Source organism: Artemia franciscana, chromosome 20, assembly GCF_032884065.1.
Source record: "Artemia franciscana chromosome 20, ASM3288406v1, whole genome shotgun sequence".
Lineage (NCBI taxonomy): Eukaryota > Metazoa > Arthropoda > Branchiopoda > Anostraca > Artemiidae > Artemia > Artemia franciscana.
Window position 1 is genome coordinate 7287931 of NC_088882.1, and position 25567 is coordinate 7313497.

The following is a 25567-nucleotide window of genomic DNA, read 5'->3' on the forward strand; positions in this document are numbered from 1 at the left end:
TCCTTTGCGGAAGTTAGGCTCAAAATTGAAAAAGGATTATATTTTTTCTCTGGGCCCCTTCCACCTCTTAGTTCGTTTATTTTCCCGTTAGTTTTCACCTGTTTTCGCTTTATAGTTGTGTTATCTCTTAGCAGTTCTTTCGTTAGTTGAGTTATGGTTGTGGTATATATGTTTCATCGCTCGTATAGTTGTGTTATTTTCAAATTATACTCCATAATAGAGAGGCTCCGAACACCCAGCATTGTATATTAAGCTCTTAATTTGACGTTTTTTTCTAACGTGACCAGATTCGTCCTGCGCCCTTTTCATTGAATTTTTTTCCCCCATGGCATATTTCTCCAAGGAAAGATCCTCCCACATCGCCCCCTCCCTCAACCCTACCCCCAAAACCAAAAAAATCCCCCTGAAAACGTCTGTACACTTCCCAATAACCATTATTATATGTAAACACTGGTTGAAGTTTGTAACTTGCAACCCCTCCCCCAGGGACTGTGGGGGAGTAAGTCATCCCCAAAAACATAGTTATTATGATTTTCGACTATGCTAAACAAAATGGCTATCTCAAAATTTCGATTCGTTGACTTTGGGAAAAAATAAGCGTGGGAGGGGGCCTAGATGCCCTCCAATTTTTTTGGTCACTCAAAAAGGGCACTAGAACTTTTCATTTCCGTTAGAATGAGCCCTCTTGCGACATTCTAGGACCACTTGGTCGATACGATGACCCCTGGGAAAAAACAAAAACAAAAAACAAAACAACAAATAAACACGCACCCGTGATTTGTCTTCTGGCAAAAAATGCAAAATTCCACATTTTTGTAGATAGGAGCTTGAAACTTCTACAGTAGGGTTCTTTGATACGCTGAATCTGATGGTGTCATTTTCGTTAAGATCCTACGACTTTTAGGGGGTGTTTCCCCCTATTTACCTAAATAAGGCAAATTTTCTCAGGCTCGTAACTTTTGATGGCTAAGACTAAACTTGATGAAACTTATATATTTAAAATCAGCATTAAAATGCGATTCTTTTGATGTAGCTATTGATATCAAAATTCAATTTTTTAGAGTTTTGGTTACTATTGAGCCGGATCGCTCCTTACTACAGTTCGTTACCACGAACTGTTTGACTACAAACGCTGATAGATATTTTTGTTTGATTAACTTCATAAAGATGCTTAAGTGAAGTTTCCATTCTTGTATGGTATATTAAATTGATCAGTGCTTTCATTTTGTGTTGTAGTTCGTGCTACTGAAAGAAGAGTAAAAAAAAAGAAAAGTAAACGATGCGGCATTTAGACTTTACAGTCCGTACCGGCGGTGCTGATCTCCGTTTCTTGGCCCTTCAGCCAGGAAGTGCAATGGGGGGTTGGGGGCCAGCCAACCTGTGCTTTCGCACATCCTTCCTGTTTACCTTCCCAAGATTTCTCCAGGTACCCATTTAGAGCTGGGTCGACTCTGGCTAAGCTTACAGGATCACGCCACTGACCCCCGTCCCAAACTGAAGAATTGGGTACACCGGGATTCGAACCCACGTCCTCTCAGATACAGGATCCCGAATCCAGCGCACCAACCCACTCGGCCAGGGCGGCCTGAAAGAAGAGTATTGCTTTGAAATATCAGCCGTTAAAGAAAAAATATTTTCTCCTTTAGGGAAAATAAGGGTTATTTTTTCAAAATCTTTCAAAACTTAGAAGCTTTCTTTCAAAATTATTTCATCGAAATCTTTCAAATCTCGTCTTAGAAGCTTGAATTTAATTGTTCTTGGTCTTGAACATCTTGAAGCTCAACTCGGTAAATCCATAAAAGAACAAAAAATGGACTAAAATCTGCGTATATTTCATAACCTGAGGTAGACATCAGTGCCAAAACAGTTTGAATGATCAAATTCGAATTAAATATCGGGCCATTGTAATTCAAATTAGATTATATAGTATTTCCATTTAATTTGGATTTCTCATTTTTAAATAATAAATTTCATAATGATTTTTTATGCTCAATTTTATTAAATTTTATAATTCAATTTTACAATTGATTTTGAATATTTATATCTTAAAACGGGTTTTGTGAACTTAGATCTGCAACAATTCTATGAGTGTGTCAAACTTGTTTTTGCGATCTGATTTGATTCACGGGGTATTCAGAACTTTTTTGTTAGATGTATTACGTCCTAGCTCCTCGCATAAAAATAGTTGATAAATAGAACTTCTGATTTCGGAATTATTTTTCAAGTTATATTTAAAAGATAAAAGCCTTTCCTGTAAAAAATTCTCTTGTATAATCAACTGACCCTAAATAACAGTAAAGAAAACAACCTGAAGCACAACTTTAAGTATTTCTCCTACTCGTATAAAAATGTATGCTGAGCAACATATCACCTTCTTTCATGATCAGAACACAGGCTTATGAACAGTTTGGCTTATGACCCTCCTCCTGAAAATAATTGTAGCGGAAAAAATGTCACTCAAGCCATGGATCTTATTGGTTTTGACTCATTACGACCTTGGAACGCCCCTGGTCACCCTTTGAACCTTGCTGACCAAGGTGAACCGAGAATAGCCACCTGGAATGTTTTAACCATGCTGAACCTGAGATCCAAAGACCTTCTTTTGCTTGCGATGTTGAAATTGACATACTTGGAATGAAAGAAACACATCTGACTGGATCAGGCAATGAAGAAAATGCCAGTACAGGTCACAGGATTATTTAAGTCAGGCCAAACCTGATCAGACCAGGCAGCAGAAGCAGCGGTTTAGGTCTGCTCCTAAACAAGGAGACGAAGAAATGCCTCATATCCCACAACCCAATATCGGATAGACTACTGACTGCCCACTTAAAGCACAAGCATGGGAATATGTCGATGATTGTGTCCTAAGCACCTACGAATGTTTCTCCAGTGAACAAAAAAGACAATTTCTACTGAGCTCTAACATTTGCTTTATCTCAGAATTCCCCTCCCGATGTTTAGATCATTATGAATAGATTAGCTGCCGAAAACTTCTTCTGCGTCTGAAGGGCCAGCCTTGAGAAGGACGCCACCCAAAGTTGGACATCCAGAAACTAAAAATTGAGACATTTCACCAAAAGTATTAAGTTGAAATTCAAAATATTTTGGATACCTGAATACCCTTGTTGACCCTGACACGTTCTGGTATACATATAAAACGGTGTACTAGAGGTTGCCACTTAGTTGCAAGATCTTTTCAAAGAAGACTTGGCTATTGCACTAGCACTGCAAATTGTTAAACAACGCCGTAATGTGCGACTGGCTAGAGATATGCTCTCCTACAGACGGCTACACGGGATCAGAAACAAAGTTATTTACCATAATAAACAACAGTTTGTCGATAAAAAAAAAATCTGAAGAGCTAAAAGACGCAGCACGAAAAGGTGGCATCATGTCTCTCCAAGCATGTCAAAAATCTTAGTGATGGAAAACCACCAAAGATAAGTACATTTAAATCCATCTCTGGTGAAATACTAGAAGATAAGAACACGCAGCTTTATCAATGACTTCGTAAATCCACTAAACGCCAAAAGGATCGGCGTTGATCCTGACCCAACTGCGTCTGCTCAGCAAACAACATATGAAAATTCACCAGAGCCTCATCCTCCTTCAATAGAATAGATGCAAAATGCCCTCGGAAAATAAAGAACAATAAGGCACCAGGAACCTGCGGGATCAACGTCAAACTGCTAGTTTGGAGGACCGGTTGTCGTACTTTGGCTGACCTAATTGATACCTGAAGAAAGGATGGAAGTGATGATCCCTCCTCTATGGAAGCGTAAAGGTAAACGAAGCGATTGGTCGAATCCCAGAGAAATATCCTCTCGTCAATTCCTGGCAATTTATTCACCATAACGTTGCTTGATAAAAGTATCCAATTCATCCTTAAGTGCCACCAAATTCAGAAAGCAGGTTTCACGCCCAACAGATCCATGACCGAGGAGATATAAATTATTCGCCAGGTTATTGAGAAAGCCCATGAGTTCTAGCGCACAGCGCATAGTGCCTTTATTAACTTTTAAAGCAAATTTTGACTCTGTCAACCGTGAGTCACTTTGGCTGATACTATAATGAATGGGTCTCCCTGGCAAATACTGCCACCTGTTCAAGCCGCTCTACAATGGTTCAAAAAGCTCTGTCCAGGTTACTGGTCGCCGAAGCCCAGTAATGGAAATAGATATTGGTGTAAGGCAAGGCTGTGTTGTTGCTCTTGAACTTTTAAACATGGTGATTGATTCTGTCATGGACCAAACGACGAATCGGCTCCAATTCGGACTGAAATACGGAGATGCAGTCTTATTTGATTACGATTTTGCATAAGATATGGTACTGATATGTACCACTGCAGCCAAACTCCAGTCGTTCATCGCAAAAACTGCGTTTATTATGGCTCGATTATGCCGTTCCGTATGGTTAAAGCCCATCAGCCAAAAAACAAAATGTGGATCTGCACCTTGACCGTAACGCAAGTCTTTCTCTATTGTGTTAAAACTTGGACCGCTGCTGCTTCTCTTCTTGATGCTATGGATGTGGCCCAAACAGACTTGTTAAGATAAATCGAATGGATCAAGTGGTACGATTTCGTCTCACAAATCTGATTAGTGACAATAACGGATCATACTTCCAACTCTCATCAGCTCGATGTAAGAACCATAAGGCGGTTCGGCCACTTAGTTCGCATGCCAGAAGAAGCCCTCGCAAGCACACTTTTTAATTCCGACCCCTCCCCCCTGAACATGGGTGGAAGTGCCCCCATAGAAGAACCCGGTTCGGATGGAAGGACATCCGCACACAGTGCCCCTCCATGATCGGTGATCATCTCCGAGAAGCAGTCAAGATTGCGCAGAACCTTTCGGAATGTACGCGAAGAATCACATCTCTCTTTATACTGGACCATCAGCAGTAGCTTTGCCTCTTTCTTCTCCCATTAGTAGATTCAGGTCTAGTGAGTAAATTTTGTCCCTCCACCTAGATGGTCCGTCCTCTATTTTAGCAGCTGTTATCGTCATTACCATCTATATGTGCAGTTGGTATGGAATCATTTTTTTAATATTTTTTTTTAATAAATCCTTCTTGTCTTGAAAAATCTCAGTCTAATTCATGAGGAAGTTCATTCAACTTAAAAATAAAATTTTCTTTTTCTCAACATCAATGGCAAGACAAGCTTTTGTTCGGAAAAATTCCTTAGAGAGAGACAATAAACAAAAATCAGGAACTTGGATCAATACTGAATTACAGCGCACGGTAATGGTGCTTTCACACTGCGCCGTAGAATATTTCACATTAGCATGTCTTTAAGGCTTTAGGCTAAGTTCTGTAGGATAAATCACACTTGGCCTTGTTGGACAACCGTCTAGGGCCAAACTTAAAGTATGTTGTCCCCAAATTGGGTGGGAGGATGTTGTGAGGAAAGATTTAAGGGAAATGGGAACTACCTGGAAGGGTGCAAACTGAATTACAACTGAATTACAGCGCACGGTAATGGTGCTTTCACACTGCGCCGTAGAACGTTTCACATTAGCATGTCTTTAAGACTTTAGACTAAGTTATGTAGGATAAATCATATTTGGTCTTGTTGGACAACCGTCTAGGGCCAAACTCAAAGTAGGTTGTCCCCAAATTGGGTGGGAGGATGTGTGTGAGGAAAGATTTAAGGGAAATGGGAACTACCTGGAAGGGTGTAAAGAGAAAGTCTTTGAATAGATTGAGTTGGAGCAGGTATAGCTGTGTTGGTCTCTTGGTGATTTGGTGCTACCGTGAGTTGCTAGTAGTAGTAGCAGTATGTAAATATTATGGAGCAAATTTTGTCCGTAACTTGGGCAGTGCAAAGTAGGCTTGAGCTCAACTTAAATTTTATGTTATGTCAGTGTATGATGAGCCATATTAAAGCCAAGTATTGGATAACAGTAACAAAATGAAATTTTTCGAAGCAATTTTGGAAATAAATAAGAAACTTTTCCCAGAATGCCTTTCATACTTAATCAGAGCTTAATTTCCATTTCCTTTCCAAATTTTTTATTTTGACCAAGTTTGCTTACGACAATTTTTGACATCGATACGATGGCCAATGAATTTTTCCACTAGCCTAGCGTAAAAGGAATTGTTTAAGCAGGAAAGGTCGTGCTTCATGTAACGTGATTCCACAACTTAGTATTGGAAATTAGATACGTAGTGCAAAAGTCGGTCAATTGTGGTCTTAGCCTTTAATAATCTTCTGAGTGACAGAAAGAGTAAATAATAAAGAACAGTGTACAAGGGAGCTGTAGCAATGTAATCCCTCTCAGGGTTTACTTAAGGAATTTTTTCAATTAAAGATTTGGGGTAGGAACTGCTTTTCATTTGGTCCTAGATGGATGGCAAAAAAGGATTTGACAATCCGTCACCCTCTATTCGCGAAGAGTTCCCTAGCTATCTAAATCTTTCTATTATTTTAGCCATAGAAAGTCGATAGAACAAAAAAATTAGTACGGCTTATAGTTTGAAATACGGCAGTCAAACATGGTTTGTGGACTTATTCTTCTAAACTTTTTCCAACTGTGAAAAAATGCCCTGAACCCTGACTACTCTTCTTTTAATATCTGGACTGCATCATGTATATCCACTAACACCTCTATGAAACTGTATATTCACTGTATAACGGTATATTCATAATAATTCTAAGAAACGGTATATTCACATAATAATGGTAAGAAATGGTCGACTCTACTTTTAATATCTGGACTGGCTCTAGTAACTCTAAGAAAGTGAAGCTGTCCACTTGATCTTCTTGTCCATTATCCCCTCTTTACCTTCATTCATTTGTATTCTAAACACCTTAGTCATCTTAAAATTAACTTTCAACCTATTCTTTCACCCTGATCTCTAAAAATCTTCAAAAAGCATTCATTTTTCTTACATGTTCTTCTGTGTCTATATGATCATCAGCATAGTCTAAGTCTGGGAGAGTTTTACTTTCCCATTTGATTCCATACCCTCCCAGAAAAAGTCAAAAGTAGCCTGGTTTCTGGCTCATAACATGAAGTACTAAAGACATTGAAAATGAGACCTGATTTTTTGAATCGTGGCATAAAAACTTGGACAGCTATCTATGTTTTAAAAATAAGAAAAAATCAGAATCCAGTTTTATTGGAAAGGACCATCGTTTGTAGTTAGTGGGTTTTTTCTTCTATTGGGTATCGAATTTAGAAAGTGGAAACTTCGAAACAGCCAAAAAGAAATTCTCGAAAATTTTGATTTTCAGGGATGATTAGACCTAAATTTTCTTTCTAAATTTAAATTTTGATTTTATGGGGAAATTTTTTTGGATTTGATGTCCTTGGTGCATGAAAGATATCCTTGGTTTCAATATGAAATGAAACATATTCATATGAGCTAGATCAGTTTTTTTGTATTCATTTATTGTCAGTTAAAACTTAACATAACCACATCCCTTCCAAATGCCACGGTATTATGTAGAGGAGGATTAATCAAGGAAACATCCCCTCTCCCCAAAAAAAGAATAATAATTCGTATGTTAATTCAGAAGGATTAAAAAAAAATAATTGCAACATCATGTTCCCTGCTACCACTACCTAACACTCAACTCTTTCATTTACGCACATCAAGTAAACTAAAAATACAAATTTCAATTATTTAATACCATTTTATTTTATATTTTAAATATCCTATTAATTTACACCATTAAAAAAATTCTGTATAAAATCAGTTCCGTCAATTCACAATAATTTAGAGGGGAGAGGCAAAATTTGTTACTCAGAATCTCAGTGTACAATTTTGTAACTTGTTTCAATCTTGCCCATGAAAAGTACAGAAAAAATGGTATTTTTCAAAGTGAATACCCAAAACAGTATCTTTCATAATCTAGGGGGACAAAAGAATCTAGGTGGGATGAAGGCTCCTTATCCCCTCCCATTTGACACCCCCCTGTTAAAGATCGGGTTAATCAACTGAGATATTTTTGAATTTTAGATGGACATCTGTGATTAAACTGTACGTTATTTAGAAGACATTCTCTGCTGCAAGAATGAACTGGGAATTCATTGTCTATGGCAAATTTTGATAGAAAACGACAACTTTTGACAAAACAGTGTTGCAATATGAAATCTGGCAGGTACGTTACAGGAGCCAGTGTAAACAGGAGGCTTTTGTCTGTTTTTAACAGTATCTCACCCGCCGGAGAAACAAGTTTTTAAACTGTAATCTGAAAGAGAAGTTAAGCGAGTAGCTGGTCACAGAAACGCTTAATTTCGTCAGGCGGACGTGAAATCCACTGCTTAAAGTAAAATTCAACTCCAGCCAGAACCTGCCTTTCACTAGATTCCTCAAAAAATCTTTTGAATGTGAATTCCAATGTATAATGAATGCCAACATTCAAGGCCGTATCCAAGGGTGTTTGGTGGTTTGATCCGAAATATTTATCCGATCCGTAAAAACGTAACAAAAATGAATATAAACAAACTTATGATGCGTTTTTTAAAGTTTTTGTAACCCCCTCTCCAAAAAAAGTACTTCTCTAACCCCCTCCCCCTCGAACAAAATCTTGGATACGGCCCTGCCAGCATTACACTTTTATGAATATTAACAGGAGGCTTTTGTCTATGGAAAAAAAAAATTGCCGGCTTAAGCAATGAATATCTTTCATCTTAATCTGTAACAGAAAAAAACCGAGTAAACAGCTACAAAAACAAATTTTTTTTGTTAGATGACATAAAATCTGGCTGCTAAATGAAAATTCAACTTCTTTCAGAGCTTAGCTTGTTGAGACATATTGGAACATTACATGGTGGTACGCATTCACCTTACCGAGCATCTTTACGCCAATCATGGCACACTTGGTTCCGTATACGGCAAACTTTCACTATGCGTGACGTGTTCCACCTAGGGCTGTTAATACACAAACTTTAGAAGATATAAACGTATTTTTTTTTTTATCCATCGGGGCAATTTTCTTGCTTTATTTTATTTTCTTAATAATAATACAAAAAAAAAGTATTTTTCTATGGATATACCACAAATTTAAAATTTTTAAAGGAGATTGGGGGGGGGGAATTCATAGGAGTGATTAATTTTCCCCCTTTCTCTATTTGACGTACCTGGCGCTGCCTAGGGTACACAACTTTGGAAAGTGGGCAGCCCTTTAGTCCCAAAACCAAACAGAAGTATAATTTGAACCCAGTACAGATTTCTTTTTTATAGGTATACACTTAATGGTGGGAACAATTCAAAATTTTCTCACTCATAGTAATATACTCTCAGAATGTGCTGTATTTGCGAATATTTCTAGGTTTATATTCATTCAGCTTTTTGCTTACAAAGGTAAACTTCTCAGATTACATGTGACTATTTTAGTTGAGTGAGTTTGCATTCAGAGATATTTAAGGATTTCGTAATTTTTTTACGACCACTCATAAAAATAAAAATGAAATTTTGTTGTGGTTAGCTGTGACAGAGAAATGGCTGAGGGGTCTTATAAAATTGTGTACACCATGTTGTTTGTCCCACGCTTGGCCGATATATCCCACATGTAATTCAAAAAGGCGTGGCATTGCTGAATGTTATCTACAGGAAACGAAGAATGCCACACATGGCGGAAAAAATGGGATTCGGACCTGTGCAATAAAATTCAGAGAGAAATCTTTTCAAAAAGTCAATTTTTTAACTAGTCATTAGTGTGTAAATATTATTCATTTCTCTGTAACCGTGGTTCTATTTAATTTCATAAGACATTATAGTCTGAAGAGCAAATACACAAACAGAAAGCTTTTTAGAAAGGAGAGGAAAGTTTAACAAACGAAAAAAAAACAATTATGCAAAAAAAATTGTAAAGCTAATAAGATTTATAACGGCCATGCCACAAATCACACCCACTATGTAAACACTCTGGTTATAAGTTATGATGTAGCAGAATAACATTATATTATAAATGTTTAAAGTAAATTTTGACGGTACCAGATTTAAAGGCTCCGTGGCCTTTAACTTTATAGTGGCCTGGTGTCAAGAGCAGCCCTGTATTTGAGGATAAGTATTGGCCACTGTGTAAAACACTTAAAGGGTCAAAAAGGGTAAAATTTTCAATTTTATTGCACTTGAGTCAGGTAAGTGGCAAATCCAGTCCTGTTGGAAAATAAAATAACTTTTTCCATTGGAAGTACCAAACTAAAATAATCTTACTTACTCGTAATTTTAGTGGAAATAAGGCGTTTCCACCTTCCCTGGCATCGAGGATCTTCAAGACTTGTTCGGACTATATGGTGCAGTCTGCTACCAGCTCCACTGCAAGCAAGAACCATTGGGTTTTTCCATCTGTGTCCAAGCCTTCTGAACCCCCCCCCCCCGATAGGCTCAAGATCTGATTGAGCTAGGTTCCAATGGTTTCTTCTGCCCTCCTTGGTGTCTCTTCCATGAGCCAAGGGGCTCAGCTAGAAGGATTTGGTGTTGCAGGTACACTGGTGGATTCCATAAGACATGGCCCAATCATTTCAGTTGGCGTTCCTTGATCGTTCCTTGATTTCTCTTGATGCTGCACATTCGTTGTGTATCCACTTTTGAAATGTGATCACACAGGTGTATCCTGAGTATACTTCACACACAGGTAAGCTCCAAAATGTGTTTTCATACAGTTTCTGCACCGACCAAGTTTTGCATCTGTAAAGAAGGATGGTTCAAATTAATGTCAAATAAATTCTGACTTTAGTGCTTACAATAATTTCGTGCCGGTTCCACAACGATTTTCAGAGGGAATCAAAGACAGTCTGTGCTTTCTGCAATCACTGTTGTATATCAGTGTCTGAAGACCTATCAATATAAAGCTGGGAGCCAAGGTATGTGAAGGTGTCGACCGGATCCAACTTCATTTTGCTAATAGTTAGCGAAAAAGGATCAGCTTGGCTTATTGCCATAGACTATGTCCTCTCAGTTATGACTTTCAGCCCCATGCAATCTGATCATGTCCCCACATCATCAGCATGGTTTGGGCTTTCTCTGTGCGTGGGAGGATTCTGACATCATCAGCGTGGCCAAGGTCTTCCAGAGAAATTTTTTATTAAATTTGAACTCCTGGAAAAGAGAGTGGGTATTCTCAAACACCCAATTAATATAGTAGTTGAAATGCGTAGGAGACAAGACACAGCCCTGTTTTAATCCAAACTCAACCAGGAACTCATCAGTCTATTTTCCATAAGCTCGAACTCGGCTCCTTGACCCCTCACGCCGTGTTTTAAGCAGTTTGACAATTTTAAGGACACTATATCATTTTCTACAGTTTTCCAAAGGGTTTGGCGAGTGATTGAGTCGAAGGTGGCTATAAATCCAGAAATATCAGAATCAACTGCAAGTTATACTTTTCAAAATGCTGGATAATGAGGTGAAGTGCAAAAATGTCGCCAGCGCAGCCTCTACCCGGACCGAAGTCGAATTGCTTTTTCACGGGATCTTTTCTTCCTTGATCCCTTGAAACGCTTAAGGAGAATAATCCCAAATATGCTTACCGTATTGCCGGTTGGACTAATTCCCAGATATTTTTTGCTCTCAGTTTTACCAGCTTTCTCATAGACCGGAGAATAACTGATGCCTTCAAATCCTTTGGTGAAGATTTGGTCCTTCCTACTTCTTCAAGGATACCATGGAGCTGCTTTGCAGTGATCTGGGGACACGGTCTGTATAGTTCTGGTGTAGAAAATTTCGGCTGGGGGCTTTGTAATTCTTCAGGACCTTAATCGCTTTGAGAATTTTTGTTCTTGTTGGGGCGGCCAGCACGACATTTATACAATTTTTTTTAACACTAGGGGTAAACCATCAGAATCTAATGATGGGATGGTTTTCAAAAGTGATCTTTTCATCTGGCCAAACTCCCTTCAAACAGCTAATGACTTTTCTGATCTGTCCAAAACAACTTCGGATATCGCAGCTTTCTTACCAGTCGACTCCTTGAGAATCTGGTAGAGCTTGCGGGGTCATGAGCGCATATTGCTTTCTCTAGTAAGAAAGCAGTCTCTTTGCACATATCGCAGTCGTCTAGACGATCAGAGTGCTTGACCCGTCGGCGCAACTCTTCTGTAATATCTTTAGACTTGACTTACTTGACTTAAGTCTCCTGCCGGGTATTGCTCAGCGTAGAGAGTGACGTCTGCCTCCTCCACCCACTTAGGTCCATGGCGAGTATTTGCTCTTCGCCCTGTCTGATGTTTGCCATCGCCAAGAACTCGGACAGGCTGTCGGACCAACGTTTCTTCGGTCGGCCGCGAGGTCGTTTCCAACCAACTTTGATAGGGTTGAAGTCATAGATCATCTTTGCGGGTAGATGTGGTGGCATTCGAAGCAGATGCCCGAACCATCGTAAGGTTCGTTCGGCTGCTTGAGTCGAAAACCAAGACTGCTTTGTGAGCTGCAGAAGCTTTTCATTGCTGACGAAGTCGGACCATCGTAGGCCCTCAATCCTCCTCAGGCTCTTTGCATGAAATACGTCTATTTTCTTGAGGGTTGCAGCTGATGCTTGCCATGTCTCAGCTCCATAAAGCATCACAGAGCCGACTAGAGCGTTGAAGATCCGCAGTTTCGTTGTGCGACTAATATTTGGTTTTCGCCAGAGGTGACGATTCAGTCTACCCATGACAGAAGACGCTTTAGATAATCTTGCCTGCAGCTCGGGGAGAAGTGAGCCATTCGAAGAAATTACGGAGCCCAGGTAGGTGAAGTCTTTAACAACCTCGATGCTAGTGGTGCTGTCCAGGCTAACTGGAGAGTTAACAGCAGGAGAAGACGGGTCTATGGCCATAATTTTAGTTTTGTTCCAGTTTATATGCAGTCCTACTTTGGCAGCCTCTTCTCGCAGAATTCGGAGCACTTCCAGCAGCTGCTCCATGGAGTCCGCCAGAATGGCCAAGTCATCGGCAAAATCGACATCTGTGATGGTATGATCTCCGAATTGGAGCCCAAAACTGAGACGTGAAGTTGTTTTTGTCATAACGTAATCTATGATGACATTGAAGAGCTCTGGGGCCACTGCACATCCTTGGCGCACCCCTGTCGTGATTTGAAAGAACGGGCTGCGCCGACCATTTAATTGTACACAGCTCTCCGTCCCATGGTGCAGCGCCTTGAGAAGTCTGCAATATTTCTCGGGTAGGCCAGTCAACTCTAGAATCCACCAAAGAGCTTTTCGATCGACTGAGTCAAATGCAGCACGGAAGTCAACGAAGGCAATAAATGCTTTCTGTCGGAACTCTGTGGTCTTCTCTACTATTTGTCGAATCGTGAAAATCTGCTCGATGGTTGAACGATCCGACATAAAAACCAGCTTGCTCCGGTCGCCGGATTTTTCGAATGATGCTCCGACATCGATCCAGCAGAACCATTGAAAACAGTTTGCCAGGGACTGACAGTAGGGTTATTCCCCGGTAGTTGGAGCAGTCGCTTCTCGAGCCTTTTCTCTTCCATAAGGGGATGATGACACCCTTCCGCCAATCCTCGGGAATTATCTCTGTTTGCCAGATTGTAGAGAACAGGGTGTGTAAAAACAGGAGCATTGCAGGACCTCCATATTTTAGCAGCTCTGAGTTTAAGCCACAGATACCAGCAGCTTTATTATTCTTGAGTCTTTTTACTGCATGTTCAATTTCTGAGGGACTGAAAGGCTTATCTGGAGGAACGTCTGTTCCAGGGCTTCGACTGCAAGGTTGGCTCGTACTATCATTAGGAGGCGCAGACGGACCAGTATTGTTGAGGAGCGAACAGAAGCGGTCCTTCCAACGCTCAAGACAAGAACCTTCGTCGGAGAGAAGTGCACCATCCCTGGACAGGACGGGACCCAAGGTGGGAGTTTTATTTTCAGTGAGGTCTTGGAGATGCTTGAATAGGCTGCCCATGTCTTTCTTTTTTGCAGCTAGCTCAATTTCATCGGCTTTCCTTGAAACAAACTGGGTTCTATCCCGGTGAATGAGTCTGTTCCGCACTCCATTGAGCCTCCGATATGTGGTCATGTCCCCAAGAAGTCTTGCCTTCCGTCTTTGCTCTATGACTTGCAGTGTTTCATTAGTTAGCCACGATTTCTTTGGATAACTCCTCTTGCCAAGCACTAGTTGTGCTGCTTCACTGGTCTGCAATTTAAAATGCTTCCGGAGAATTTCGCTGCTATTAAGTGAGCCAAGGGCCTAGAAGCGATTCGACTTCTCGATACTGTACTTCTGGCGAGTATCTGGTTCCTTTAGTTTCCCAATATCTGCAGCGACGGGTTTACTTTTCGATCGTTGTGCATGGAGGCGAAGCCAAAGATCGGCGCACACAAGCCTATGGTCTGCGTTTCCAAGCTCTGCTGATCTGTAAGTTCTGCAGTTCTTCACCAATGATCTCCAGCGTTTGGAAATAATGACGTAGTCAATCATCTTCTTTGTACGACCGTCATTACTATACCACGTGTACTGATGAATAGTTTTGCGTTGGAAGTAGGTGTTTGCAATGTAAAGGTTGTGAGATCGGCACAGTTCAAGTAAGCGGAGCCCATTTTCGTTAAGTGGGTCGGGGGATACAGGACCAACTGTGCCAAACCATAAACCCATATCATCGTGCACTGTCGCATTAAAGTCGCCAAGGAGAACAGGTATATCATGGGGGGGTACTGTTGCAAGGCATCTGAACAAAGCAGAGTAGAAATCCTCCTTAGTTGCATCATCAGAATCGTTGGTCGGGGCATAGCATACGATGACAGTCATCTTGCCATGCTTGGGTCCAAAGCGGGCCTTCATTAATCTGTCAGATACAGCTTCATGTAAAAGTAAGGCCTTTCTTGTAAGGCTATTTAGTGCAAGGCCAACACCATTCCTTCCCGAGCTTCCTCCAGACCAGAGCAATGAGTCACTGTTACCTATTCGCTCTTTTCCGCTTTCGGTAAGACGTGTTTCTGCAAGACCTGCAATTGACACTTTGTTCTTGCGAAGTTCTTCAGAGAGTAGGTTCTTTGACGCAGGTGCATTCAAAGTCAAGACATTCCAGGTGGCTATTCGTAGCCCCCTTTGGTCCATAAGGTTTAGTCTGTCAGTCCTTCTGACGTCGTCAGCATGTCCATTGACGCGCGATGGTCGAGATCTTAAAAGGGAATCCGGGTCCGAGGCTATATTGTCACTTTTCGTAGCAATTAATTTTCGGGTGGAAGGTCGCTAGCCCAACCGACCCTAAGCCTGGAATCTGATTAGAGCTAGGTTAAACCTAGGTACTGAAATTCCTGGGGTGGGCTCCACCCGCCACATGAGGTTGCGGCCGTCCTGATCGGAGTGTTTAGTTAGGGGAGAAACCCCATATCCAGAGGCACGTGGTCAGCAGACAGAGTCTGCCTCATTCCGGACGAACTCCATTCACCTCCAACTATCTTTCCATTCACCTATCCAACGTACTATCTTTAGGGCCACTCAATTTTTTCGTTCGCTCTCCAACAGGGGTGGTAATCTATTGCTGTCGTTTTACTCCTATTCTGCTTAGTATTTTTTTGATGGTCTTTCTCATCACTGTTTTGAAGGTCTCCCATCTTTGCTCATGGTCGTGATTTTCCTTCTCTATGTATGGTGTTTCCTGAACTTCTTTATAATGCAGCTTACCAATGCCGATTTCGGCTTTTGGTTTATTTTTTAATGAGCTGCAAGACGTATAAAAAGTCCTTTTTTAAGCCGTATAAAAAGTCCGTATAAAAAGTCCGTTTTAAGTCCGTTTAAGGTTTCATTATTCATATGATTTCCAAAGTAAATTAGCTTAATTGAGTCATAATTTTTATTAAGTTTCAATAATGATAAGTTGAATAATAAGAGCCAATCAATTAGATTGATTTGGGAAATTCCTAGTAAAAGGCTAACAGTTTTGGCTACTGAGATTGGCTTTCGCCTGGAGTGCCCATGTTTTCTTGGTTTTTGCTAACCTAAATTGTAAAAATAATTAGCCCACTTTATCTATTTTCTACCATTTTTTACTGGAGCTTCGCTCGTATCTATCTATTTTGGCTCATTAAAATCAGCCCATCATATTGTTTGAATGAAGTTGGTCGGACATAGCCCAGCTTGTAACTAAGCCCAAATTAAACGAAATTGCGAAAATAATAAGCCCATCTGCTACGATTTTGGCTATTTGTTACTGTAGCTTTATTTGCACCAACTTATTTGGTTGATTTTCATAAATTGCATTAGCCAAGCACATTTTCTGAATAAAGTTGGTAGGAAATTGCCCAGCCTGGCAGCCTCGCTTCAACCGACCACCATAGGGGCTGATGTGCCGGTTACAACCCTGGGACCGTTAAGATGTTTTATCATACGATTTTTTTTTTTTTTACTATGATAAGTGACGCCATGACTTACTACGCGGACAGAAGTTATTTGCTATTCTAGTTACTGTGTATTAATTAGGTGAGGGGCTACAAAAGTGAAACTAAAATATATTGGAGCTAATAAATCAAGTGAATTAACTTTCGATGTTACAAAAATAGAAAAGAGGCTGAGGCTGACAAATGTCTATGTAGCATGATAAACTTTGCTGTTGCACCACAAATCAAATTTATGAGTTTTTAATCGGATTTGCTTAACATCATTCTTTAATAAAGTACCAAGATCATCAAAATGAAAGAATTTTTTCGCTCCCGGGATCCACATTAGGTCTATGAAACTATGAAACCTGAAGACTAAGATTTTCTAAGTTTTCTTTTTTACTTCGAAATTATCAAGCTTTTAGGGGAGAACCACATTTTCGACTGTGTTGACACACTGTAGCGGAAATACGAATAAAAAAAACTATATAGTTAAATTCGACAACGCTTTTTGTTCTTCAATTTCCAAACATAGTGTTGATTCCCAAAAACAGTTACACCCTCAGAGGACAACCACACATTCGTAAACTGTTTCGTGCCGTGTGTTTTCAGCTTATTTCTTCATGGTTTTTACCCTTATGTCTTCTTTTTTAGTTTGGTGCCCGCTACTATCAACTGCATACCTGAATAGGGAGATCTTTTTTACTCAGGCTAGTCACTCAATTAGGTTTCATTTTTCACTGTACTTGTCACTTCAAAAATTGGTAAAGACCAGGAAGATAGAGGACAGAATGAATGCAGAAGACAACCTACATAGGCCACTTACCACACCCCTACGCAGGATTTTGAGGGGAGGTAAATAATAAAACAAATACAGGGAGGGAGTAGTAATAAATAAAAATATATTTTAAATGAAATATTGAATAAGAATGGCTCAGAAATTCAAGAAAATTAGGATTTTAGGGACTAGGTATCAAGCCTCACCCCCTCCCCCCTGAATGCGTTTACTGTACTTTCTATGACTATCAACGGTCTTGGGGTAACCAAGTTTCAGTTTCTCTTTGACATCATGAATTGTGCGCTGTCGTATGTTCCAAGTTGATCCTGCAGATGGGTGTTATAAATTACCTAGCACAAGATTAAGGTAATTTGAATATTTCGGACATCAAAATTGCGCTTTTGGGTATTTTTTCATACCCAGCATCACAACACTTATTCTTTTGATATCATTTCAGCCTTAAGCTTGTGTGTTGGAGAAAGATTTACATTAAAAAAAGTTAAATGCTTTGCGACCTTTCGCAAGGTGGTAAAAATGAGACTATTATAGAATCAAGAAAAAGGCAAAACAAAAGGACTTAAAAGTGAAGAGAAACATTAAAGAAGAAAAATGAACATTTTGACGAGAACAGTTTGACATAACTCAAAATATTACTATGTAAAATATTTGGAGCTGTATTTTTGACGAGAACAGTTTGATATAACTCAAAATATTACTATGTAGAATATTTGGAGCTACATGGCCTCTTTTCTACCTCCTCTCATAAGAAAAACGCTCATATACTAGGCAAAAAAATATTAAAAAGCTGCTTAAAAGCAGGTGCAAACACATGTAAGGGCCTCTGGTTCTCTGAGCCCCACCCCGAAACAACAATAAACTAGATTTTCTTACGATTTTCCTTACACTTTTTCGCATGTTTCACTATAAGACACCAAAATTCTAGCCCCGTAAAAAAATATTTGCATATATGCAGATATCGCGTATGAAAAAAAAAACTTCACGAAGATTTAGAAGGATCGATGACTTAAAAGTTAAGTCATCATTAATATCAAAAGAATTCAGAAGGATCGAGGGGACCAAAGTATCTTTTTTCTATTTCTCCAATTAAAATACAAAAAAAGAAGATATTTTTTGGTTGAAGTACCATAAAAAGGCTGTTTATAAAAATTTCCGTGGGAAGAAGGAATCTAAGGGACAAAGACCTCTTAACCCCTCCCAATCGAGGCCACTGGGGTAAAGATATCTTTGAACTCCCTGTTTATATTTGACTTATCAAAAATTTTCGTTTCAAATAACTAGTTTTTCATAATGGCCTACAATATTAGATAAGCTTTCAAAGCCCAAAAACATGGAATTTTCTTGCTTTTTTTAGTTTCCAATATTTCAATCAATTGCGGTAGATTAGAAGCACGAACACAATGTCGAAATCGGAAACAATTCCTTCAGAAAAAATTAACTGGCCTAAGATTGATTATTTAGATTCCAAAACGATCGATTTCCGTCATTCAGTTCGTCCTGGAGAAAATTCGAATGTTTGAAGAAGTAAAAAACTTGGAACTTTGCGCAGGGGAAAAGAGCCTTGGTTCCAGGGAAACTTTACTTCCAGTTCCTCCTAGGATGTGAATAAATCTGTATACTATGGGGAATTACTCAGCTAAATATCAAGAGGTAGGCAAGAAAAGAATTGCTTATATTAATTTTAAATAATTTAAACCCTGTCCCTTCTTGAAAAAAATTATCAAAACAAGGTCATATAGCTACATCTTTTTGGCAGTGGTGTCGATTAAAAAACTTTAGGGGGTCCAAATGTAAGTTTCAAAATTTAAGATTGGGGCATTTGTCGTTTTAAAAAAAAATTTCAATAAGATAACGATGAAAAATATATTTTTCAATGAGAATATCCCCAAAAAAAGGCTTTTCAAAATCTATAGGAATAAAATTAAATATCTAGGGGATAATATATACCCTCCCCCTGCCCCTAATCAACGCAACTGCCTTTTAGATAACTTCTTAGATAAAATTTTGCTGTGTAATCTAATATCAAGAGAAAAGTATGAAAAGAACATTTCGTAGTTAATTTTAAGTATTTTGAACTCTCCCCCCCCCTTCTTGAGAGGAAAAATATCCAACAAAGTCACAATTATAATTTGGTCTGTCTTTTTTTTTAGAAATTTCGACAAACCTATAGAACTTAATTATAAAAAAGGAATGAACATTTCTCCTTTTTGATGAAATTTTCTGTGTATGAATAAATGTGAATGCAAAACAACAGGATTTAAGTGTGAAAAGAACGTACACTAAATAAAAAGAGCTTAATACCTCCCCCCACCTCGAACTCTCCGATTCCCGCTCGTAGCCCTGATCAAGTCATGATGTGAGCATATTCGGGAAATTGTAAAGTTAGTACACTTCTAAACGTTTTATGAAAAAGGACTAATATTCGCTTCCAGTCCCATTTTCCATGTTCTTGGCCAAAAGAGGAGCCAGGGATCTTGTTTCAGGAACATTAGGGGAATATGTGTACTTAAGCTAGTTTCTTGGTAAAGCAAAACTTTTCTGACATCTGTCCTGCTGTTTCTTGAAAGTCAAGGAAGACTAGAGAAAGAAAGAGTCCTTGTTAGTCCTAACAAGGACTAATAACTTAAATGCTTCGTCTTCAAATATGAAAAGAAAAAAAATGCACAGATGTAGGGAAGGAAGACGAGTACATGGAATCCAGAGAATTAGCGCACAGACCAGCATACCCGACATGAGGAGGAGTGTCGGAGAAGGAGGCTCTAGATGGTTTGAATTGATTCTGAAAGGGATTCCGCGTAAGTTTTTTTTAAATATACAAAAATGGATGAGACAGGTTTTCAATCTTTTTTAATATTTTTTTAATTCAGCCTTTTCATAGCTGTTCTTGTGTCTATTTTTTCCTACTGAATAGAAAATGTTATAATATTACAACTAACTTTTATTCGTATAGTTAGCCCCTGTTAACAGACCTGACGAAGTTACAGCTGTTCATAATTAGGGAATTTTAAAAAAAACTATCATCTACCTCTCCCTTGAGGAGTCGATAAGCCACTCTTAGGGGGTCTAAGAAGTATATGACAAATCTCAAATATACAATTAGGTACATAATGCTTGATTTGTGCAGTTAGCAAACATGGACTTAAGCGATAAATTAAAATCGAAAACGGGTCGCACTGAATCAAAAAGATAATCATAGAAGTGGGCTAGAAAACTGTTACGGGCAGTTCTTGGCGAGCAAACGCAATCTGCAGCACCTCTATTACCATTAGCAGTACTTCTATAGTGTGATTGTACTATGTCCAGCGCTTCTTCATTGCAATACCTCTGTCAAAATCTGTAGTACAGTATCTGTTAAAATCTATACTACTTCTGCTTTACTACCGTTTGCAGTACCTCTGTAGTTACCGTTTGCAGTACCTCTGTCTGCTGTGCAACCATCCCCAGTGCAGTAAATCTGCAGTATTTTCATCTCTGTCGCCTCTGAACTTTATAAGTTTTGCTTTAAAAAAAAAAAAAAATCAGAAATCCAGAACAGCTCTGATTCCAATATCCTGTGTCATCGCCATGGCATCCCACTTTTGTTTGAATTGATTTAAAAAATTAATAATAATGATAATAATAATGAGTAGTAGACTGGAGGAAGGAAGAACTTTCTCTCGGGACTCGATCCTGGTTCTTGATATACTTGCAGCCAGCCTTAAATCATTTACATTAATTAATTTAACTTAATTAATTTAAATTAATTGATTAATTAATTAATTAAAATAATTAATCAATTAATTATTGTAAGCCTTAATTTAAGCTTAAATTAAATAAGGTAAAGTTCTTATTAAACCCAACGTTCACTTACTAGGAGAATGCTATCCCATCATAGTCATCTATCCATTCTTTTAGACAAAGGTTAATGCAAGTATTGAACCTTGAGATGTGATTAGGTAAAGAAAAAAAAATATTTAACTGGTTTATTATATTGGTTTTATGGGTTGTATTTTGTTTCTATACGGGTTTCTATGGGTTAATACGTTTTCGATTTGAGTGCTGGTTGTCGTATTATAAATTAAAAAATTGAAGATATTAGTGAAATTACTATGTTAAACAAATTCCGAAATTAAGACTGACCCCTTATTTTAACCAAACGCTCCCTAAGAGTTTCAAGAAACAACATAATATCTCACGTTCAATGTAAAAATCATAGTAAAAAGAAAAATATATATAAATCATATAGGGAGACTAGTGGGCTAAATTAAATTTCAAAGCTATGCAAACTTTCAATGCTTAGAAATGAACAGGAATTCTCAGAATAGATTTAGATTTTTTTTTCTCGTTAGTCCTTAACTTATACTGGCCGATCTCTACCCCCCCCCATGCAGTGAAAAAAAATCCCCAAATATTTGATATTGCTTGCGGTTTTTGTACTATCAAATGAATGAAAATCTCTTCCTTTGTTATTTTTTGATTCATCTAGTTTTCAAGAATGTCACTTTACTGATAATAATCCTCTCGTAATTTTGTTTTGGCAATAATTACCCATTTTTTTCGTTTTAGCAACAAACTATTCATTATTTGTAATATTCTAATCTAGAGATGGAATAAAGTCCATATCTATATGTATATTGTTATATTAGCTTGATATGTTTTCTTTATTTTAGATCAATGACCGATATAAATGACTTTTACTGATTAGCGAAATTTGACTTTGACTTCCTGGGAAAATTCACTTGTCAATGGGAAACTTTATTCTATTTGGGGAAATTTGATAAAACTAGCATCTTTTTTTATCTAATTTGTGCTACGTTTGTGAACTAGGTTACGTCAGCGCACTTTATTAATATAATTGCAACGAAAATAAACCAAAATTATGAACATCCCAGTATATATTAAATAAAAAAAATTTTTTTAACTTAAAGTAAGGAGCGACATTAAAACTTAAAACGAGCATAAATTACTTCGTATATGAAAGGGGCTGCTTCCTCATCAACGCCCCGGTCTTTACGCCAAAGTTTGACTCTTTCAACTCTACTTTTTAAAACAGTAAAAAACTTTAGCGTAAAGAGCGGGGTGTTGACGAGGAAGCAGCCCCTTTCATATACGAAGTAATTTCTATTCGTTTTAAGTTTTAATGTCGCTCCTTACTTTCAGTTAAAAAACTTGTTTTTTTATTTAATTTCTGAACGTTTTTGAATCAATGCATGTTTTGATTTTGGCTCTCCGCAGATGAATAATTAAAACGAAATTTGCATATTCTTTTTTGACTAAATGGCTTTCTCAGAGTTTTGATCGAATGATTTTGAGTATAAGAGCGGGGGAGGAGGCCTAGTTACCCTCCGATTTCTTGGTTAATTAAAAAGGCAACTAGAACTTTTAATTTTTTACGAATGTTTTTATTAGTAAAAGACATACGTAACTTACAAATTAGCTTACGTAACGAAACTTTGTATTCTCATGTTTTTATTACGTATATGAGGGGGTTCACCCCCTCGCCAGTACCTCGCTCTTTACACTAAAGCTTAAATTTTGTCCCAATTCCTTAAGAATGACCCCTGAATCACAAAAGCCGTAGAATAAATAGTTGAAATTACTAAAAACACTTTAGCGTGAAGAGCGAAGTATTAGGAGGAGGTGAGCCCCTCATATGCGTAATAATTTCTATCGTTTTAAGTTTTAATGCTTCTCCTTACTTTCAGTTGAAAAAACTTTTTCATATGTATTTTTTCATTGTTTTTTCTTTAATAATGCTAGAAAATCCTACGCTCCCTTCATGAAAATTTTATTCCCCCACGACAAATTCCTCCAAGGACAGTTCCCTCAACATATCCTCCTCTTCTCAACCCCCCCCCCCCCCCAACCTAAAAATCCCCCTGAAAACGTCTTTACACTTCCAAATAATCATTACTATATGCAAGCACTGGTCAAAGTTTGTAACTTGTAGCCCCTCCCACGGGGACTGTGGGGGAATAAGTCGCCCCCAAAGACATAGTTATAAGGTTTTTCGACTACGTTGAATAAAATGGCTATCTCAGAGTTTTGATCCGGTGACTTTGGGAAAATAATTGGCGTGGGAGGGGGCCTAGGTGCCCTCCAATTTTTTTGGTCACTTATAAAGGGCACTAGAACTTTTAATTTCCGTTAGAATGAGTCGTCTCGTAAGATTCTAGAACCACTGTGTCGATACGATCACTCCTGGAAAAAATAAACACGCATCCGTGATCTGTATTCTGGCAAAAAATACGAAATTCCACATTTTTATAGATAGGAGCTTGAAACTTCTACATTAAGGTTTTCTAATGCGCTGAATCTGATGGTGTGATTTTCGTTAAGATTGTATGACCTTTAGGGGATGTTTCCCCCTATTTTCGAAAATGAGGTAAATTTTCTCAGGCTTGATGGAGCTTATATATTTGAATTCAGCATTAAAATGCGATTTTAATGCATTAAAATGGGTCGCTCCTTACTACAGTTCGTTACCACGAAGTGTTTGATAAATAAAAAAAAAAGTTTTTTTAGCTGAAAGTAAAGGAGCGATATTAAAACTTAAAACGAAGAGGGGTTACTCCGTATATGAAAGGGGCTGTTCCCTCCGCAGCGTCCCGCTCTCTACGCTAAGTTTGACTCTTTCTCTCAACTCTACTTTTTAAAACAATAAAAAGCTTTAGCGTAAAGAGCGGGGCGTTGAGGAGGGAACAGCCCCTTTCTCCGCATATGAATAATTAAAACGAAATTTGCATATTAATTTATTTTTTTGGCTAAATGGCTTTCTCATAGTTTTGATCGGACGATTTTGAGGAAAAAAAGAGCGGGGGAGTAGGCATAGTTACCCTCCATTTTTTGGTTACTTAAAAATGCAACTAGAACTTTTAATTATACAAACGTTTTTATTAGTAAAAATATACGTAACTTACGTATTAACTTACGCAACAAACTTCTAAATTCGTATAATTTTATTGCGTATATGAAAGGATTCGCCCCCTCGTCAATACCTCGCCCATTACAGTAAAGCTTAAATTTTGACCCAGTTCCTTAAGAATGACCCCTGAATTACAAAGGCCGTAGAATAAATAGTTGAAATTAATGAAATTACTTTAGCGTAAAGAGCGAAGTATTAGGAAGAGGTGAACCCCTCATATGTGTAATAATTTCTGTTCGTTTTAAGTTTTAATGCTGCTCCTTTTCGTTAAAGAAATTTTTTCATATTTATTTTTTCATTGCTCTTTAAAAAAAATGCTAAGAATCTTGCACCCCCTTCATGGAAATTCTCTTTCCCCATGACAAATTCCTCCATGGAAAGTTCCCCCGCATATCCCCCTCCCTTCAACTCCTCCCTCCCATCCAAAAAAATCACCCTGAAAGTGTGTACGCTTCCCAATAACCATTGCTATGTGTAAACACTGGTCAAAGTTTGTAACTTGCAGCCCCTCCCACGGGGACTGTGGGGGAGTATGTCGTCCCCAAAGACATAGTTTTTAGGTTTTTTGACTATGCTGAATAAAATGGCTATCTCAGAATTTTGATCCGATGACTTTGGGGAAAAACGAGCGTGGGAGGAGCCTAGGTGCCCTCCAATTTATTGTTCACTTTAAAGGGCACTAGAACTTTTAATTTCCGTTAGAATGAGCCCACTCATGACATTCTAGGACCACTGGGCCAATACGATCACCCCTGGAGGAAAAAAGCAAAAAAAAACAAATAAACACGCATCCGTGATCTATCTATCTTGTGGCAAAAAATACGAAATTCCATATTTTTATAGATAGGAGCTTGAAACTTCTTCTGTAGGGTACTCTGATACGCTGAATCTGATGATGTAATTTTTATTAAGGTTCTATGACTTTTTAGGGGTGTTTCCTCTTATTTTCTAAAATAATGCAAATTTTCTCAGGCTCGTAACTTTTGATGGGTAAGACTAAACTTGATGAAACTTAAATATTTAAAGTCAGCATTAAAATGCGATTCTTTTGATGTAACTAATGGCATCAAAATTTCGTTTTTTAAAGTTTAGATTACTATTGAGCCTGCTCCTTACTACAGTTCGTTACCATGAACTTTTTGAGGAACAACGGAATAATTTAAAATTATATCCTAGAAAATGTTTAGCTACATGGGCATTGTTGCTGATTAATTATTTTCTTAACAAAACCTGACATCTTGGAAAAACTCACTCGTTTTCTTTGAACTCTATTCTGTTTGGGGGACTAAAAGGAAACTAGTAAATTTGTTCCACTTGTGGTATCTATAATCGCAGTGAAATTAAGTCAGAAATATAATCTTCTTAGAGTACGGAAACAATGAAATAATCGTAATTATAGCTTCAAAAAATTTATCCGCTTTTAAGAAATTTTATTCACGTTTGGGTGGCTAAGAGGAAACAAGTAGTTTTTCAATTTCAGGGTTTGAAATTACTATTTTACCCTACTCATATTTTAAACTATTTTTCAAGTATAAATTCGTGTTTTTAGATTTGGAATTAAAAATGTGAGAGGTATCCTTGTATTTCCTGG

The 25567-nt window shown here is 38.2% G+C and overlaps 2 protein-coding genes across 2 annotated transcripts in view; one reads left to right on the forward strand and one right to left on the reverse strand.

The window, feature by feature from the left end:
* Window positions 1-14147: 14147 nt before the first annotated feature.
* Window positions 14148-15014, reverse strand: LOC136040336 (craniofacial development protein 2-like). The gene has a single exon (XM_065724577.1). The coding sequence runs from the start codon at window positions 15012-15014 to the stop codon at window positions 14148-14150; it is 867 nt and encodes a 288-aa protein (XP_065580649.1).
* Window positions 15015-18600: 3586 nt separating this feature from the next.
* LOC136040389 (BTB/POZ domain-containing protein 6-like) overlaps window positions 18601-25567 on the forward strand; it is a 396184-nt gene continuing 389217 nt past the window's right edge. Inside the window, exon 1 of the mRNA XM_065724657.1 lies at window positions 18601-18722. Within this exon, the coding sequence (XP_065580729.1) occupies window positions 18693-18722 (30 nt within the window). The 5' untranslated portion in view covers window positions 18601-18692. The remainder of the gene's footprint in view (window positions 18723-25567) is intronic.